Source organism: Trichoplusia ni, chromosome 23, assembly GCF_003590095.1.
Source record: "Trichoplusia ni isolate ovarian cell line Hi5 chromosome 23, tn1, whole genome shotgun sequence".
Classification (NCBI taxonomy): domain Eukaryota; kingdom Metazoa; phylum Arthropoda; class Insecta; order Lepidoptera; family Noctuidae; genus Trichoplusia; species Trichoplusia ni.
This window is the reverse complement of record NC_039500.1, coordinates 172,877-192,038: the sequence shown is the minus strand read 5'-3', so window position 1 is coordinate 192,038 and position 19,162 is coordinate 172,877. Positions and strand designations below refer to the sequence as shown.

Here is a 19,162-nt window from a genome sequence, read left to right as displayed (position 1 = left end):
TAACATGTGTTTCACAACGACATCTAGTCTCAAACTGAGCAAATCTTGTATTAAGCTTGTAGTGCTAAACAAAAGTTGTTTCACAGTGCAGTCACAACAATTCCATAATGTTTTAGGTCAAGAGGAAGAGCTGATAGTCCCTGGCAATGATGAGGAGATGTCAGAGTTCACAAGCAGCTCCATAGAACTGGCTGGAATACATCTGGAATTCATACTACCTATACTCAGTTTGCAGCTTGAGTGAGTATTTGTAATTACTATATTACTTAGGTATATTAACAACAGCGCTCTCTCAGGCAAAAATGAGTATGTTAGCTATTGAAAAAACCTATAGGACATAAAACAAGTTGATTGTAGAGGTTTGACTTTATTTTCAATGAGGTATTTTATCGTAAGATTTTATTAAAACAGTCGACAATTTAATTTTATATGTCAAATATACAAGATGACTCAAGGTGAGGTAGGAAAAACAAGCTTTTCGTTACCTAACCTGTTTTTACGCTTCCAATTTTTTTAAATATACATTTTACCAATCTGCTTAGAGCTACTCAGGAGCAAGACAAGTTAAAGCCCATTTTATCCTGAACCCAAACTACCCCACTGCAGGCAAAAACCTCTCTTCACACCATTTACTTCTACCATATCTCACACAAACCCATTTCTGACCAGATCGAAGCAGCTATACGAGATAATATACAACCGCATCAACTCAGACCTGTTGCTATGGGAGCCTCAGATCGTGGACCAGTTCGACATCAGCCCGCTCGTCTGTCCCACACTCAACCCTGCCTTTGGCATGTGTAAAGGCACTGGTTATGGTATGTTAACTCACTCTTTTCAACCTTATAGCAATGCATAGTAAATGCTTAGCAAAATGTACGCCGCGGATGCTTTTTATTCTCATAGTTCAATGATTGAAGAAAAAATACATCCTATACTATCATGCTGTTTTGGCATTGTTAAGTTTCTGATTTATCAAACAACTCACTCACTAAGGAATTTAATTTTGTGTTGCGGGGGCTCAAGAACATTCTTGCTCGACAATAAAAACATTGAATGCGATATTTATAGTATTCATTCAATATACAAACATGGTAAATTAGACTTTCTCTTACTCTCCTTCAAAAAAAAAACTAATAAACTCCTGCGTACCCCAACTATACATTTATATCTCTTTTAACTCTTCCTCCACCCAGATTCGGACACAGACAGCACATCATCCGAGGAAGAGAACCTGTACTACTCGACGTACGACAACAAGCTGAGGAAAGGCATCGGCGCGAGCAAGCACACGCAGGAAACCACGGAAACACATAACTTCTGTCTCACGCTCAAAGTTGGGAAGGGACTGCTTACCATCTATACTCCTGTTAGGGTGAGTTAAATCATCATCATCATCAGCCTTTGTCCTCCCACTGCTGGGCATAGGCCTCTCTTTTCTCGTGCCAATTACTACGGTCCTGTGTCAGCCTCATCCAAACTCGACCCGTGACCTTTACTATGTCATCGACCCAACATCGAGTTGAATAGGTGCTTCATATGTTTAGAAGTTTTGTAGAGATTTTAGAGGTTAGGTGAGTAATATAGCAGATTCTTGCGTTCACATCTGGAACAGTCTTGATTTATACACTATTAGCGTATGGGCAAAAATCTCCATTCTGAAACATTTACAAGTCGACGCCAACGTAGCTTGCAAAAAGACTAGGCTAAGCGAATCTCTCTCTCCTCTCTCACCTCCAAAAACATCGATGTTTTTCTACTTTAGCCTGTATGCAGGGCAAATGCCAAGGACTTTTTAAAAACTTATTTTTCGACTTATAGGACAGCAACAAACGAGTAGTACCGGGCCAAATGGGCGAGCTGGTGCTAGAGGCTCACAGCTTATCCATGTGTCAGGTGAGCGGGCTCAACGGACGCCCGAAGACTGCGCAACTGTGTTTAAGAGCTGAGAGGACTACCCTGTACCATGACTGTAAGTAACCGACACGCTGATAAGGCTTAGTGTCGTATTATTTTTGTCGTTGTCAAGTTTAACGACAACATTATAATGAGTTTTAGCGTCTGACTGTTGAAAGTGTGAAAAAATTGAAGATACTTTAAACGCAATGCAAAGCGATTAACCAAACATAATATTTGATATGAACGTTAGTTTTTTCGAGAAAATATCAGTTTTAAAGCCTAAAAAACCGAAATACATTTTTTTTTTGTATTATTACGTCCGCTCTTTATGTGACAACCCAGGACAATAGATCCATTTAAGTCAGTCAAAGGCATTCTCCAAATATTTTCATGATCCTTCTATCTCGAGCCATTAACTTCTATATAAAATATATGTTACCTTCTAGCGCTCCTAACTATACCATCAGAAAAGCCGCCATTCCGTCAATACGGCAGCATACTCCCCACACACTTGAAGACCACTATATACCCCTCTGGTAAGGGAGTCATCATCAAGGAACGGCTCACCAAGAAGGACATGTTCACTTTGGCGCTCAAAGTGGATCCGGATTCAGAGACGCCTAACTTGAAGGTAATATTAGAATCTACATTTTAGACGTCGTATAATGCGAAACTTTAATAATTCACAGAAGTGCAAGTTATTTCTGGAAAACAAACCTTAAGTTATAATCGGTTTTATATTAGTCTAACCAGAACGTTAGCATTCCCATTAAATAGGACTAATACATATAAACAAATCTTGTGGACACTAGTATTATTTCATGCGAGGAAAAAGGAAAAAAGCTCCATTTTACTATTCCCGATGTTTATCAAAAGTATTTCTTGTTTGTTTTCTAATTAACCAAAGCTAACTTCCTCTAATTTTCTCGGTATGGCTTAGCTGTAAAAACTTAATAGATAGATAAACTACTTTGAAATTTATAACATTCTTCTTCTTCACTCTTATTTACTCAAACCTACTTACCCACAGACTATATGCATAGCACTAGGCATAGAACAAGCGACACTCCGCCACAGAGGCGACAAAGGTATCGCGTGGCTCACACAACTCATGGACGTGATAGACGTAATAGATTACCCCGTGCCAGGGTATACCCCGTCCACAGTACTCTCCGAATTACATGTGCATGTGTTGGACTGCGCTGTTGATTATAGGTAAGATTTAGTTGAATATTATTGTCATTCAAGTTTCATAATATATATTTTTTGTCGCTTCTGATTTTTCGCGTGATATAGTGTTAACGAATTCGGATGGAAATGTTGTTCGGATGTCTACAGTCTTAGTAATGTTTAGTTTCTATCATATTACCTTAATGCCGTTTTCGAAAAGTTTTATACACAAAAGAACATTAATTTCCAAAACAATTTCTAATTTCAAAAAGGTTGTTTTTAACAAAGCTACCATACACAAATTGTTATAATTTTCTACCTAAATGTACTATAATAAATACTACATATACTTCATCTTCATTTTTTCTAGACCGCTCTACCTCCCAATACGAACAGTGGTAACGTTAGGCAACTTCAGCGTATCGAGTAACCTGATAGCCGCGACCAACACATCCTGCCTTCGATTCCTAGCACAGGAATGCACGTTATTCCTAATGCATCTGAACGGTACAAAGCCTAATGTCGCCGTACCTCAAGACGATGATAAGTTCCCCGATGTGGTGAAGGACTATGTGTGTGTGGTCGATGTTGGCTTGTTTGAGCTGTCGCTCAGGATGGAGGATAAGGCTAATTGTGTAAGTATCTTTTTTTTTTATTAGAAAAAGTTCATCCCTGTGGGGAGGTTTCACAAATATTCAATTTACAAGCCCAAAGACACCCAGACTCAAGACAATCATTCGTGGGTCAGACAAATGCTTATCCTACGCGAGGATCGAACCCGCGACTCGGCACACCACTTGGCTATCCGGGCAGTCAGATTTGTTGTATTATTTTGTCGTTTGAAGCTAATTAGAAATCAATATAACACAAAAACTTGTATCTATTTACAAATATTCCATCAGATTTCAAATCAAAATCTCTTCTTAAAATCAAACTTGAATAGTTTGATTTTCGTTTGACGAACCCCACAATTTCCTTCTGGAATCCACAACTCTCATTCTCAACTCTTCTAAATAATTTCCGCTACCTTACAGTCAAACGAACAGCCTCAAGTGGATCTAAGTGCGTCTAACAATATGGTAACTCTGTACACTTGCTGGGACTCGGCGAGTGCGCTGTGTCGGTTACTGACGTATGCGGCGTCTGATGGCGACTCGCAAACGCCGTTCGATCCCTCCTCGAGACATACCAGTATATGTTCTGATCAACCGTTGGAGCCTTTAGTAGGTAAGTGTTGAGGATATACGACATTTTATTTGTATAGATTGTAGTATTTACTTCACTGGATGGAGAAAAAAACTTTTTTAAATTGCCAGAAAATAATTCAGTAGTAATTTCTGGTCATTGTTCTCAACCCAAAGTAAGTTGCTGAAGCACTTGTGTTATGGAATCCAGATACAACGAGGGTACCACAAACACCCAGACCCGAGACAATGTAGAAATGTGAATTTTTACGTTGACCCGACCGGGGATCGAACCCGGGACCTCAGAGCTAGCGACACCTTGAAACCGGTGCATACGCCACTCGAACACAGAGGTCGTCAGCTCTGTTTGTAGGTCTGGCTTAAAAGGCTTCCCAAGCCCAATATGAGTCTTTGTTTTATGTTACCAGAACTTTCTTTACCTACCAAATTTATTACTTAGAATTGTATTTATTGAAATGTTGATCTTCACAGGACTAGAAGATAGACCAATAGAAGAAATTAGAGAATTATCACCTAGTGAAATTCAACAAGTCAATGACCTTATGGCGGAAGCTATGAAAGAGAGTCCCAATACAACACGTAAGTATCTATTACAATTCACATAATAACTAATATACGTCATGCACAATTAATTCATATAGATATAACCAAATAATCTTTGCAATGTAATACCAACTCTATCACTTTACAATAAAGTCTAAAACCGTCCACCTGACAACTCAATTCCAAAATACACCAACAATTCTACTTGCAACCATTCCAAACTAAATTCTTCTTCACACCACGTAAGTATCTATTACAATAGGCATGTTCACTAATTTTAGAAATAGCTTTTAATTTATAAATAGAGCTTAAATAAACACGAAAAAAATATTTTTGAGAAAAAAATATCACTAACTTCAATAAAAAACAATTAAAAAAATATTTTTCAAAAATTGCCGCCGAAACGCTCCCAAACAGTCACGTGATAAATATCTACGTCACCGGCCGATAAACAAAGCTCGCGTTCTATGAGAGTCCACTGTTTTTTACTGAAATATTGTTGATACAAACTGTAATAATGACCTCGTTTTACAAAACATGTGCAGTGCCAATGTGCAAGAGTACGTCAATAACAACACCACAGAAACTTTTCATATACGTTCCAAAAAATGCACTAATAAGAAGAAAGTGGTTATCACTTGCTAGAAGTATTGAACAATGTAAACTGGAAATAAAAGACTAAAATACCAATCATTTAGTATTTTTATTTACTTGCATATTTACATAAGTGCCTACTACGTTTCTGTTGTTTTATATAGTAACGGGTAGATATTTGTCTTCCAAAATAATAATAAAGACTGCAATAAAGTCTCAACATACTCTTCATTATAATTTACTGATATTATATTAACTTTGTTATTACTTTGAAAGTTTATATCTGCGATGCAAAAGAAACACTTTTTGTATCCACAAACATACATTTGGATTTGCATCTGGTCATAACACTTCGATGAGGGTTTCCCATTCTGAATATAATTTTTTATAGTGTTCTCATTGAAAGGACATTTTATTTCTATCAGAAATTGCTCACCGATACCATCAGGAGAACCAGCAATCATAGGAAATTTTTGGCTAATAAAAAGCCCACATCATCGTATCTTTTTTTTTAATATTTTTTCAACAGTTTCTCGTACTTTATTTTCTAAAATCCTGCCACGCTTAATAGCTGGAGTCCCAGGAATGGTACCACCCATTATCAAAGATATTATTATTATTAATTAGGCAAGGTACATAACCTTACTTTTAAATATTTCTTTGTTAAATATGAAAATTCGTTACATATGTTATAAATTTGTATGTAATTTGGATAAGGTGTATTTTGAATGATAAATAATGTAAATCAGCATACAATTTAATACTTACAAAGATATTTTCACGTTTCTGAGCTCCGCTGCACAAAAGTCTTTGTTTGTAGCAAAAAAAATTGCTACCATCAAAGAATCTATCTTCGGTAAATTACCGCTATTTGCTTTGATGAAACCACTCTCCATTATACTAACAAAATATGAGGTTTTTATAGTCGTACTATTGAAAGAAAGATATAAACAGTTTGCCGGTCGTACTTTAAGTATTGATTATGACAGAAATGTCAGCTTGTTTTTCGGCCAGTGACGTCACCGCGCTCTGATTGGTGTTCGCAGTCAGCTGATCACCGATAAAAATTAAAGCATTTTAAATTATTTTTCTATAATTATAGAATAATAATTAGGTTCTTATAATTTTATTTTAGGTTTTATATGCTGTATTTAATAAGTGAAAAAAGAATTAGATGGATTTGTAACCTGAGTGAACATGCCTATTCACATAATAACTCATAATTCAGACAGATATGACCAAATAATCTTTGCAATGTAATACCAACTTTATCGCATTACAATAAAGTCTAAAACCGTCCACCTGACAACGCAAGTATAATGCTACTTACAACCATTTCAAAGCAAATTCTTCTTTAGTAGAAGACGACGAACTCCATAGCTCAACAGAAAAAGAAGGCGTGGAGATATTCTTCTTCCCTGACGAGTCCAACATGAAGGTTCGGCTACCATCAGAACCTTTGGAAGAGGAACCGCAGTCGATAGAGTCTGAGGATCTACCGCCGACTATGTTTGAGGAGGCGCAGGAAGCCAAGCCCACTAATGTGCAGGTGGCGAAAGAGTTGGGAGATCCCACGTCCACTCCCAAGGCAACACCAAGGAAACCTAAGCGGAAATCGGTGAGAGTTATATTTTGTTTTTTTTAGAGCTTTGAGTGGTCTGTTAATTAGTGTTGTTTTTTTTTCGTATAGTTATGTTTTCGAAATGAAAGTTAGTAATCATTTTTTTTTAGTGAAAGTAGTAGAAATAGACGTAAAATTTAAAAATTGTACGTCTTTTTAGAAACAGTTCTTTATTGAACCTCTATATAAAAATATAACTAAATGCTACTCTTGTTTTCTGGTTTTTTTTAATACATTTTGTATCTGTAATGGCTTTAATACAACGACTAAAAATACCCCGGTTCCCTTACCTTTGCTGAGCCTCAAAATCACATGAACACTTCGCAACTAACTTTGACTTAACTAAGCAGAGCAGCAATCATTTTAATTATTTTCTTTTATTTAAAATCCTTTCATATTTCATTTTCCTCCAGCACAAATCAAGTAGCGACGGCGGCAATACGGACGACGAGTACTGCTTCGTGGAGACACAAGCCTCGACACAGGACAATGATCTGGACGAGCCAGTCGTCAACTGGATAGGACCCGGCCCGGTCTACATGTTCGATAATCACTTCACCGTGCCAGCGGCCAGGACTGACGTGTTGAAGGCGCCTAAGAGTTTCCCGCTGCCGATGTTGAGGTAAGCTGACTTATAGTTAGTAAGTATATGCTGAGCAAAGATTTATACGTGGCTGAGTTTATTCCGAAATAAAGATCCCCAATAAAAAACAAGGTACCGAAAATATAGCAAAATTTGAAAACCTGTACGTTTTTCAAAGTCGACTGATCTAGTTTACCGACAAACTAAAGCCCCTTATTCTGATTTGGGATAATTGACTAACTAAAGTATTTACTAAAGTAAGTAAAGTACGTCAACTAAAGTATTTGGTGTCTTTCATTCATGAAAAATGTAGAAAACTCCTGGAAACATATTCAAGTTAATTCCTACTTCTACCCGATGTGCCATAATCATATTGCAACCATCTTTTTAGGACTAACATTCACAGTTTTTAACTGCCCTAAAAACTGACATTGACAAACCTATAACATAATTGAAATGAAATTTCTCTTCTTTTAAGTCTCCCGTAACATACATTTGCCTGTATACCCAGGTATACCCTCTGCGAGATGAGTGTCACGTGGAACATGTACGGCGGGAGCGACTTCAAGCCGGCGGACGGCGCGCCCGCCAAGAAGACCGTCACTATTGATACGGAGAGGAAGCAGGGCTCGCCTACTACTGTCAAGTATGTATATAAAGGTGGAATGAAAGTGAACTTAGAGACTATCAGATTAAGAGCTAAATTTGACTGATGAATTATATCTCGTAGAAATTTTGTTTGATTTTTTTTTCTTAAGATGGTTTGATTGAATAGATTTTAGTACAGGCTATCTAATAGCAGCCGAATAAGTGGGAGCCCGCAGAAAAGTGCCACCCTTTCTGAAATCTGACTTATTGAAATGCCCTCTAGGTGTGTTACGGTAATCTTAAATAGATGTTGTACTTCGAATACAAGAGCCGTCACATAAAATAAGGTCCATAATATTCTGCTGTTTCCAGCGTTACTTGTTGTGTAATATTAGCCAATTGGAACATAAAAAATTAAAAGGTATGTGTAATATCAATACGATTCCAAAAAGCAGTAGTTGCAACTCACACACAACCCATCAATCTCATTAAACGTTTCTTACGAATTAAGTATAACTAATTGTCCACTGTAGACGCAGTAAAGACTACGAGCCATACGAGAGTGGTCGCGCGGTGGCCGCAGCCTACCGTTCGGGCGGCGTGCGCTGGTCCACTGGGACAGAACGTGTGCGAGCCGCCCGCCCTACGCAGCGGCGAGAGCTGCGCGCGAGGGGCGGCCCGCACAGGGACCATCATACACGCGTCAAGCTGTGCCTGTCTAAGGTGAGGAATAGGGAAGGACAAAAGATTAAATAATTTTGTTAGTACAGTGTTAGTGCGCCATCTACCGACAAGTATTCGTCGTAGTACACCTGCAAAGCAACGCAGACAGTGTCTTACTCGGGAAATGTGACTGTTTTCAACCGACTTTAAAAGGAAGCTTTCAATTCTTGTTTGTTGTTTAATGTTTGCTACCTCAAAATTTAGACTGGATAAACTGATTTTGTTGATGCTTTTTTTCATTTACCGTGAAATAGCTGTCCCATACAAAAATCATCAAGTTTGTCTCAGCAGTTTTTGTTTAAAGTTGGTTGTTCGTTTTGTGAGATTTGCTTAAAAAACTGTATTTTTTTGATTGACAAACACACGAAAACTTATTTGTTCTAAACAATGTTTTAGCAGATCGAGCCTAGACTCAGGTTTTTAGTTTTCTAAGAACAATGCTTTCTCTTTATAAAACTCTAATCCCATACTATCTTCACCAGGTAAAGTTCCAATACGAGATCTACCCCTCGGGTGGTATCCACGCCTCCCGACAGACGCTCGCCATCAGCAAGATCGAGGTCATTGACCAGCTGGTCAACAGCGATATCAACAAGCTGCTGAGCCAATACAAGCTAAAGGACGAACCGGAGAGGAAGAATGCTCATATGGTATGTATTACGTAAATTATAGCTCTTTAAATGTCGGGAGTTTAAAGTTAATCAAGGTACCGAAAAAGTACTTGTATTTGTACTGGCAGTGTAAAGTTATGTTTTAAATTGAAAACAGCGACTTATTGTTTTGCGTGGGTTTACACCTGCTCCCGAGTGTTATTTTTTCAGTTTTTTTAACAAAAGTTTTTAATTTTTGTCGAAGCCGGTCTCGGAGGAGGTGGCGGTAAATTATGAATATGAATTAAACACGTACCACTAAGGTCGGTTCAAAGTCGCTCGGGACCGGAAATTGTGGATGGAGAAACCTTTACGCAGCAATATATCGAAGACTAGAAAAAAATCATACTTCATTTTGAAATTCAAATTTCATGTATATTTATCTCTATCTTCCTCCCGATACAGTTGATAGTAAAAGCAGTCCACCTCCGGCCCGACCCCGCGCTCTCGGCCCAAGAGTGCTGCCTCAAGGTGTCTCTCTTACCGCTGTGGTTCAACCTGGACCAGGACACGCTCGCCTTCCTCGTCGGATACCTCTCCAAGCTTGGCACTGATGAGTCTACAGGTATGTTCGCGTAAAAACTGTTTAAAAAAAACGTTCACACAGTAAATAATTTAGTCCTTCTGTCGCGGGGGTTTACAAACATACAACTCACATGCACAAAGTAAATTCTCTCTGTACCATCATTTCATTCATATTTATTCTAGTTCATTTGTAAAAATAAAGGCCAACTTAACAAATTTTCTCTCGTAACAGATGACGATACGAAAAGTGTAGGTGGTCTATCCACTGAATCCAGTGGGTCCCGGCAGACGACGCCGACGCACCGGCCGCCCGTCATGAGCATCGCCAGCCACCTGCGCGACCCGCCGCCCACGCCCACCTCGCTGGGCGACGCTGACTCCCTATCTCTCAATGACACAGGTAAACATATAAAAACGATAGTTTCCATGTCCATGTTTCTATAATTATTCCAATTGACAAAAACCCTACGACACTTAAAGACGACATTTCAATCAATGTCGTTCTTATAATACAGCCGTTTAGCTTTCAACCCGACTACGGCAATGTCCCACAAGAGGGTATTATATTGGTAGGCTATTTGCGTGACGTAAATTCTTCTATACCGCCTTAAATACTCAACTAGACTTAATTGCACTGTTTCTCTATACCGCCTTAATTACCGACTAATTTTACTCGCACTTTTTTTCTATTCATTCTAAGCAAGACCTTCCAGTAAAGTTAGGTAATTTAATTGCTTACCATATAATTATCTGTTCCAAACTATGTATTTAGTGATCCGCAACGAAGAGCCGTTAATGGAGACTTACGAAGCCGAGCGGCTGGTCTCCGAGAACCTCATCCAGCTTGAGGAGGACTTCCAGAAGCTCGGCATCCAGGAGAAGCCGGTCGCCAAGTTGCCCGTCGATATGGAACCTGTTGATGACTCCCCGATATACTTCAGGTATTGCTAATGTTCTTTTTTATACTGGCTAACCTCCTTTTGTATTTTTTTTTTGCGTCTCCTCATACTGGCCTTCGCGGTATGCGTATAAGTTAACTTACCTTCTTTTAGGTTGGCTTTGAAAGTGTTTCTTGCTGGTTCATACTGGCAGGCTTCTCGACCCAGATATTCCCCTTTCAGCGTAGGGACTTTTTGATGGCAAAGCAAGCCCTGATGCTTTTAGGGTCCAGAATAATTGTATTTGTGGTGTATAATAAACAGCAGCACTGTGTTTCATTTCACGAAAGCATTTCACGAAAGCATTCCGTGAATTAGTGGAATGAACGAATGAACGATAATTACAGTAACATGTCGAGATTTTTCGGTTTTTATGATACTTATGGTTCAACCACACTTTTAGTGTGTGATTTGTCTCTTAATTACTCTGTAAGTTCCTAAAGAAGAAATTGTTGTGAATCTTTCAGACGCGTAGTCTTTTCGCCGGAAGTTCCGATCAGATTGGACTACGTAGGAAAGCGAGTTGACCTGTCGGCCGGGCCAGTAGCGGGACTACTGATGGGCCTGGGGCAGCTGAACTGTTCCGAACTCACACTCAAGAGGCTGGATTACAAGTAAGTAGTATCTTACATGAAATAAGGCAAAATTAAAGGAAAGTAAGACTATAATTAAGTCGATACCTAAGTCACCATTCAGTTCGATACCTAATGTCCACCGATTCTTTACGAAGTCATATAAGAAAAAATCCATAAACATACACCTGAGTCCTGAAACAGGTGTTGTAAATTTCGTAATAAATTGGATCATGCAAATTGATTCTTAGAAAGTTTATTTAAAATAAAATGTTTACTAAACCTATTTGACTCATTATTTATTCTCTTCTTGAGCTGGACTGGCAACCAATAGTGTTTGTGTGTTAACTTTGAAACACTTTAATACAAATTTGTATTTTTAATAATACCAGACTAGGACTATTGGGTCTTGAGAAGCTAGTGCAATGGGCGCTGCACGAATGGCTGTCAGACATCAAGCGTCACCAACTGCCCGGCCTGCTCAGCGGAATAGGACCTATGCATTCATTACTGCAACTCAGTAAGTGGAAACCAATTATATTTACTTTTCTTATTATATTCCTACTTCTTGTTTTTTTGCACATTTAACTGTAAAAGGTTTTGTGTAAGAAGTATTAAATAAATAAGAGCAACTGGATTTTTGTAGACTTAAGTCGATTTATTTTCAAGAAATAAGCGTTTCTATTACAAATTAATGAATTAAGAATATCAAATAATAATTGTTTAAATTTGTAATCTGCAGCGTTTTTCTCTACTCTTTCCCGTTACAAATTGTACATACACACTTTACAGTCATATTAATCTTAATCTCCTATTTAATTATCCTCTTGTCACCCAGTAACGGGTATCAGGGACCTGGTCTGGCTGCCAGTGGAACAGTGGCGCCGCGACGGCCGGCTGGTACACGGCCTGAGACGCGGCGCCGCGTCCTTCACAGCTAGGACTGCAGTCGCCGCGCTAGACATCACCACAAGACTTCTACAGCTTATTCAGGTAATACTTGTTGAAATGACCTAGTAGTTAGTTAAATAGTAACAGAGAATATATTATATTCGATGAATTTCGCAATGAGTCCAAACTGATCCAATTCAGTGCAATGGGACACAGCATTGAGCATGGTGTTGGTCTCTCTTTCTGCTTTTTTTTCATAGGAAAATATTAGGTTTTTTACACATTTTTTAATACAATTAATGTTTGGATAATATAAATCTGTGACAGAATACGATATCCTTCAACTCTTGATTCGACTCACCAGCCGTTTTGCCAAAGCAATGTATTTCATCGAGTGTTTGAATCTTCCTATTCCCAAACAATAAGTAACTTCCTGCAGACGATACCTCGAGACATTGACTTGATAACGCCATCGGATTGCTTCAGTACAGTTACTGTATGTACCTATAGAATTAATACATATAATTATACTTTTTTTATAATACAGGCGACAGCAGAAACAGCGTTCGACATGTTAACCCCCGGGCCCACACTGCAGCTGCAAGATGCGTACGCGCGGCGCGAGCGGCGGCGCAGGCGCAGGCATGACCCCGCGAGACAACCCGCGGATATTAGGGATGGGGTTGCCAGCGCTTATCAGACTATGAAGGAGGTTAGTGTTGCTAGATAATTAAATGTAATATTTTTTTTTATTTTCATTGACTTGATATCTATTTACGTGTGAAGATATATCCATATGACAATGTGTTATCAGAGAATAATTATTGCTTAAAACATATTAATTAAGTTAAACATACATGTTTAAATATTTTTAATCGACTAGAAAAAAGGAGGTTCTCAGTTTGACTTACTTGTATGTATGTACGTTTGTCCGCGATTATCTCGCGTTTGCCTGAAGCAATTTGGATGTGGTTTCAGAAAAGTATTTATTACATTCTAGGAGAAGGTTTCAATGTTTTAACCGACTTAAAAAAGGAGGTTCTGAGTTTGACCAGTTTGTCTTGTACTCGTAATTACAACACTAAGTAGCTACTTATACCGGTGTACAGGGCTTCGCGGACCAAGCAGCCACGATGGCGCAGGCGGCCCGCTGGTCGCACGGCGTGGGCGTGCTGCGGCACCTGCCGGGCGCGGCGGTGGCGCCGCTGGCGCTGGCGGCGGCGGGCGCGGCCGACGTGCTGGGCGGCGTGCGCGCCTCGCTCGCGCCGCCGCACGCCGGCAAGTGGCGCGCACGGGACCGCCAGGGGACCGCCCACGGTAACTAAACTTGTATACACTCGTAGTGAGTACTGGTAGCGAACGCTCGTAGTTAACAGATTTCTTCGGCTGGTTGCTGCAAGTAACGGAGTCGTAGAAGTAGCTTGGAACGTTTTTTTTTATTGGTCAGGACTTAAACCCTCGTAGCTAAGTAGCTCGTAGCAAGTACTCGTAGCTAACAAATTTAACCAGCTGGTTGCTGAAAGTAGCGGAAACTTTGAACGTTTTCTTTATTGGTCAGGACTTAAACACTCGTAGCTTAGTAGCTCGTAGATAACACTCGTAACAAGCACTCGTAAGATAACGCTCGTAGCGAGTACTCGTAGCTAACAGGTCTACTCGGCTGGATACTGAATGTAACGAAGTAGGACTAGTGGTTAGGACTAATAAGTGGATTAAATTCTCGCTACCGCACAATTAATGAGACTTGTACTAACTAAAATTGCTCTAGATCCGTCCTTGATCCTGCTGTGCGCAGCTACGGCGGAGCATCTTTGACGTAGATACTCGCTTTTCATTTTAAATTAATTTATGTAAATATCAACCAATAGCCATTCCAAAATAAATTGTAGCTTTAATATCATGAATAAGTCCTACATCTCCCACATTACTTTAGAATATATAAACATTTCGTAACCATCCACTAAATTTATTTTTCTTTTGTTTCAGAGCCTATAGATTAAGAAAATTCGCGTCAATTTTGTACGATGATCTCTCTCACACAATATATTCTCGTGTATAATGTGAGGGCGGATCGCACTAAACTCAAGAACAGCGTGACCATTTTGTAAGCGTTTAACATTTACATTCCTTTAGAAAACCAATATAGAACTCTTACATATCTGCTCATAACTTAACCATTATTATATATCCAAGTTTGTCATCATGCTCAAGTTTCGTTTGATTCAAAGTTTGATGCGATCCGTTCATGAACCTAGCTCAGACACACGAGGCTTCGTCGACTGCCATTGAAGTTCACATTTTGTTATAAATATGCTATTTTCAACCCTATGTATATAGATTTAAGGTTTGTGGCGTTTGTCAATAGAAAGGCGACAAATAATACGTACTTGCCTCTATAGGTATTATAAAATTCAAACATATTTTTATACAAGAAAAAATATTAACGCGCTTTCAAGTGATTGATGAAAAATATTTCAAGAACGTAGTGATTCTAAAATGTGATGTATTTCTTTTATAAACCAGAGTTACAAATTACATAATCGAGGTACAAAAATAATCATCTCGTTTTGATATTAAATTATTTTATATGGCAGGACATTGTTGCAATATAATAGAAGGTTATATGTAACTCATGTTATTAGATATAGTCTTAGTTAATACATTGCGTATTTTTTTATTTTATAAATGAGGTTTCGAGTACAGATTTTGTTTTTAATTGTTAACGAAGGTGTGAAACATCAAGCATTTTTTTGGTGGTAACCCTGTACTTGATACTTGATTCGCGTTAAAGAAATAGGAACGTTATTGTTACGCCTTTGTATCCAACGGTGAGCATGTAGTTGCATTAGGGACTACTCAGACTTATTAAGCTCTGTTAAGCTTATGCCCGTAGAAAAACGAATTTAAACGAAAGTGAAAAACTGAAAGGATGCGTACGCGTCTCCATATAAGTTTTTTTTCTATGGGCGTAATCTGTATCGAGCTAATCAAGTGTGAGTAGTCCTTTAGTCTCGTAGGTAATATCTCAATTAGAATGCCAAGCATATAGATAGAATTATACAGTCAGCAACAAAATTGATTCACATGATGATCAATTTTGTTGTTGACAGTAAAATTTATTTAGTAAAGTAGTTCTGTGTTATAGTCTTTCGCATTGCTATGATATTTTAAAACCATTCTACTTTCAATAAGAGACAGGCAGAAATGACCATCTTAATTTTTCAAACGAACTTACCTTTATGCATAGAGGCTTTTAGCTTTTTCAGCCTTTTCTCTTGTCTTTTATGACGAAACAAGCTTGGTTAGAAAATATCATAGTATACTTTGTACTAAGTTTAAATAACGGGAATTAACGCATAAGCATTTACATTTAACAGCTTGATTTTCGACTTAATAACAAAGGCCGTATTCGCAAACCCGTCGTTAATTCCCGTTACATAACTTCATTAGAAACTGCAAAAGCAATACTCTACTAAACTTAGAATCCTTAACTTTAGATATAATAGAAGCAATATTTAAAAAATAACCTCTTTCTAAATGCAACTTATACATGCTATATTGATCACCGAAGTACAGACTGTGGTGCTTGATTTGACAGTCTAGCATTTTAGAGCATTTAGCGGCTCCTTAGGCATACAACGTTCATGTATATATCGTTGCACGACGACGGGTGCCATGACACATATGTGGAATTTATATTATATAGTAATTTGTTTTTATTCAACCGAAATCCTGATCGGAATGTTGCCTGTACATAGATTTAAATAAACGCGGGAGTCTTGTAATTATCCAAATTGGGATGTTCATATATTTTGTATCGATATTGGGTAATGCTTGAAAATGTTAAATTTGATTCATAAATTGCATAAGACAATACTGGCTTAGCTTAAATAATCATCGAATTACAAAGAATTCCGCGGATCACTGAGAATTGTGACGGTTCCCAGGTAAATGCTATTTACTCAAATAATAAGTTTTATTTTCCTTTTTTATGCGTGATTCCTTGATATTTAATAGAGTAGTAAGACTATTCCATTATCGTTTTTATTCAACAATGAAAATAATCCTTTTGATAATTTGAAAACAATAAATAAATGATTGCAACATTATTTGTTTTTATTTACTAACACTATACATAATACACTATTCTATCTATTGGGCTTCCTGTTCCGCTTTCTCTGGGTATTTGTCTGTGAGGAAGCTCTTGACTTCTCCGTATTCGACCTTCAGGTTGCGCCGTATTTTCTCATGGTTCCTATACTTCTCATACTTCTTAAGATATATCTTGTAATGGGGCATGGTCTCATAGAAGCGAGGGTACTTCTTCTTCTTGAGAATGACTTTGTTGTTCATGACGTACTGAGTGAAGTCTAAAGTCTCGTTTGTGAGAAGTTCCTCCTTCGTTCTAACTTCGGACGGACTGGCGACCACTTTTGGGAAGTATTCGTTTTCTGACCTGTATTCGACTAGGTGAAGCTTTTTCTCCTCGGCTAGTTGTTGGTGAGTTCTCTGTGGAGAAAATTGTACATAATAAATATTAAGTTTACGGCGCTTTTACCCGCTTAGATTAGAGCTTTCCTAAGAATCCTTTTCATTTCTATAGTACACAACATAGGACTTGGACGCTAATCAAGAAATATCGTAATATTTTCTGCGATTGACACAACGCGCGAGTAATACTGCAGTGCCCAAACATTACATAATTTCCTTACTAGCACACACAAGTTTTTTCTTCATAATTGACTTTCGTAACACATACTGTTATATTATAAAAATATGTATTTATAATATACCTGTTGCAGAAGACCAATGAAGAACGCTTTTACAATATGCTGCAGATTGTTCGACCCCTCGACCTTGGCTCTCAAGTCTTTAATACCAATAGCTTGACAGATCTCCTTGATTGCCCTGTGGCACATCAGACCATATCCTTCATTTTTCTTCTGAACAAAGATCTTGGTTTTTCCGAAGGCCGTGTAAAAGTCGTGGTAGACTGAAACATAACACAATAAGTTTTTGTTTTAGATTTTGGCAGGCAATCTGCTGTAAAACAATTATTAAAAAAGTTATTTTGCATACAAAAAAAATTACGGGTTTATAAAACTCTTAATAAAAAAATTAAAAATCTGATTTTAATCTAAACAATTAGATTAAATACTAATCATATCTTACTTGTGTGTCCATTGTAAATTTCAAAATGCATAAGCTTCTGACCAGCCCTGTTCCTAGCTTTCCTTAGAGCAGCTGGCATTTCCTTTGCTCTGCCAAGACCAAAACCAGCCAAGCCTTGGCCATTTCCAGTTACCACCTTAAAAAAAAAACATGCTTTAAAACCATTTCATATACAAATGAGATTTTTTTTAATAGCTTCCAAAAGACTCTGTGCTACATTTTTTTTTAAACTAAAAGTATTTAGGCACTACATCTAAACTGAGCTTATTCAATAAATTTTACCATAGCTTGAAAGTTCCTGGTGCGGCCAAGACTTCCCTTCATGATAAGAAGTGACCTCAGCTGAAGTACTTTAGTGTCAAAACCAGTAAAGTGATCTGTAATAATAATTATCAAGCATTAATTGTTTTGCAGAGCATAGACATAACAGAAACAGGAAGGTTTTTGTTGAAACTATAGAATATTAGCCTTTTGAGCTTTTTGCACATGCATTAAATAAAATATTTTTTTACAAATAGATAATACATACCATTAACACCTATGGATGTATCTAGGATTAACCAAGCCACTAGAATAATGTAACAGTAACAATTTTTATCTATAATAAATTAGCAGGTGTACCTTCACCAACTGGATCTGGAGGTCCAAGGCTGCGTCCAGGCATCTTCATGCCAGACCAACCTCTCTCAATGGGACTAAGTTTGAGACGACGGAACTTTGTCATTGAGTCTCGGATCTTTATTAATTTCTCCAGTCTAAAATTGAGATAAACATATTAATGTAGTGCACAACCATTCGATGCTGCAGTAAACTCCAATTTTATTTTAAATAATAAGAGCATTTTATTTAGTATGTAGAATAAACTCCTATCTTACCTCTCCGGGTCATCAGGCAGTCTTTGCTGCTTCAGCAGTTCTCTACCCCTGATCACAGGTGCTGAGAGACCAGGCCACAACATACTAGACCTACCCACACCAATAACTTGGCCTCTGTTCAGGTCACGGATCCGAATGCGACCCGCACCTTTACCACGACCCTTCTTGGCTCCAGCATTACTTACGGATGTTACTGACTTCCACAGCTTTTCTGCAGGCACTGGAAATTTAATATTGTTTCTGTTATATTGTATGCTTTCGTCTGTGATCTGAGTTTCATCAATGAAAGTATTACATAAATGATAGTTACTAATGAATTGTTTTATAGGTGGACAAATTATTAATAAATTGTTTAACTGTTAACTTACATTTATTGAAGAAGTTTACACAAGCCACAGAAGAAGTACTGAAACTGGTTTTTAGGTTAGGTGTTACATTATTTTGTTTGATGAGAATACTAATAGGTCTGCTTAGAATGTTCCCAAGAGTTAATATTTTTGTGGTCATTTTATATAGAAACAGAGATGTAACTCTGTTTCTTCACTTTATAATGATAAATATAACCTAACCCAGTCCCCTGTTATCATATTTAATTTGACAGTAGTCACAACAG

General features: G+C 37.9%; 2 protein-coding genes across 2 annotated transcripts in view; one reads left to right on the top strand and one right to left on the bottom strand.

Moving 5' to 3' along the window:
- Positions 1–16,606, top strand: part of LOC113504933 (autophagy-related protein 2 homolog A-like) — a 26,966-nt gene extending 10,360 nt beyond the window's left edge. The window contains exons 16-38 of the mRNA XM_026887451.1: positions 117–240; positions 670–818; positions 1,197–1,375; positions 1,822–1,972; positions 2,346–2,530; positions 2,930–3,114; positions 3,440–3,704; positions 4,104–4,296; positions 4,746–4,853; positions 6,770–7,029; positions 7,446–7,654; positions 8,127–8,261; positions 8,737–8,926; positions 9,409–9,576; positions 9,982–10,141; positions 10,334–10,501; positions 10,874–11,042; positions 11,507–11,653; positions 12,004–12,131; positions 12,450–12,604; positions 13,050–13,214; positions 13,612–13,819; positions 14,489–16,606. Coding sequence (XP_026743252.1) covers positions 117–240; positions 670–818; positions 1,197–1,375; positions 1,822–1,972; positions 2,346–2,530; positions 2,930–3,114; positions 3,440–3,704; positions 4,104–4,296; positions 4,746–4,853; positions 6,770–7,029; positions 7,446–7,654; positions 8,127–8,261; positions 8,737–8,926; positions 9,409–9,576; positions 9,982–10,141; positions 10,334–10,501; positions 10,874–11,042; positions 11,507–11,653; positions 12,004–12,131; positions 12,450–12,604; positions 13,050–13,214; positions 13,612–13,819; positions 14,489–14,502 — 3,815 coding nt within the window. The 3' untranslated portion in view covers positions 14,503–16,606. The remainder of the gene's footprint in view (positions 1–116; positions 241–669; positions 819–1,196; positions 1,376–1,821; positions 1,973–2,345; positions 2,531–2,929; positions 3,115–3,439; positions 3,705–4,103; positions 4,297–4,745; positions 4,854–6,769; positions 7,030–7,445; positions 7,655–8,126; positions 8,262–8,736; positions 8,927–9,408; positions 9,577–9,981; positions 10,142–10,333; positions 10,502–10,873; positions 11,043–11,506; positions 11,654–12,003; positions 12,132–12,449; positions 12,605–13,049; positions 13,215–13,611; positions 13,820–14,488) is intronic.
- Positions 16,596–19,162, bottom strand: LOC113504935 (28S ribosomal protein S5, mitochondrial-like). The gene is made up of 7 exons (XM_026887453.1): positions 18,918–19,162; positions 18,550–18,769; positions 18,296–18,429; positions 17,957–18,051; positions 17,675–17,810; positions 17,296–17,495; positions 16,596–17,011 (listed from the first exon to the last, which is right to left on the bottom strand). The coding sequence occupies exons 1-7, from the start codon at positions 19,054–19,056 to the stop codon at positions 16,655–16,657; spliced, it is 1,281 nt and encodes a 426-aa protein (XP_026743254.1). The 5' UTR covers positions 19,057–19,162; the 3' UTR covers positions 16,596–16,654.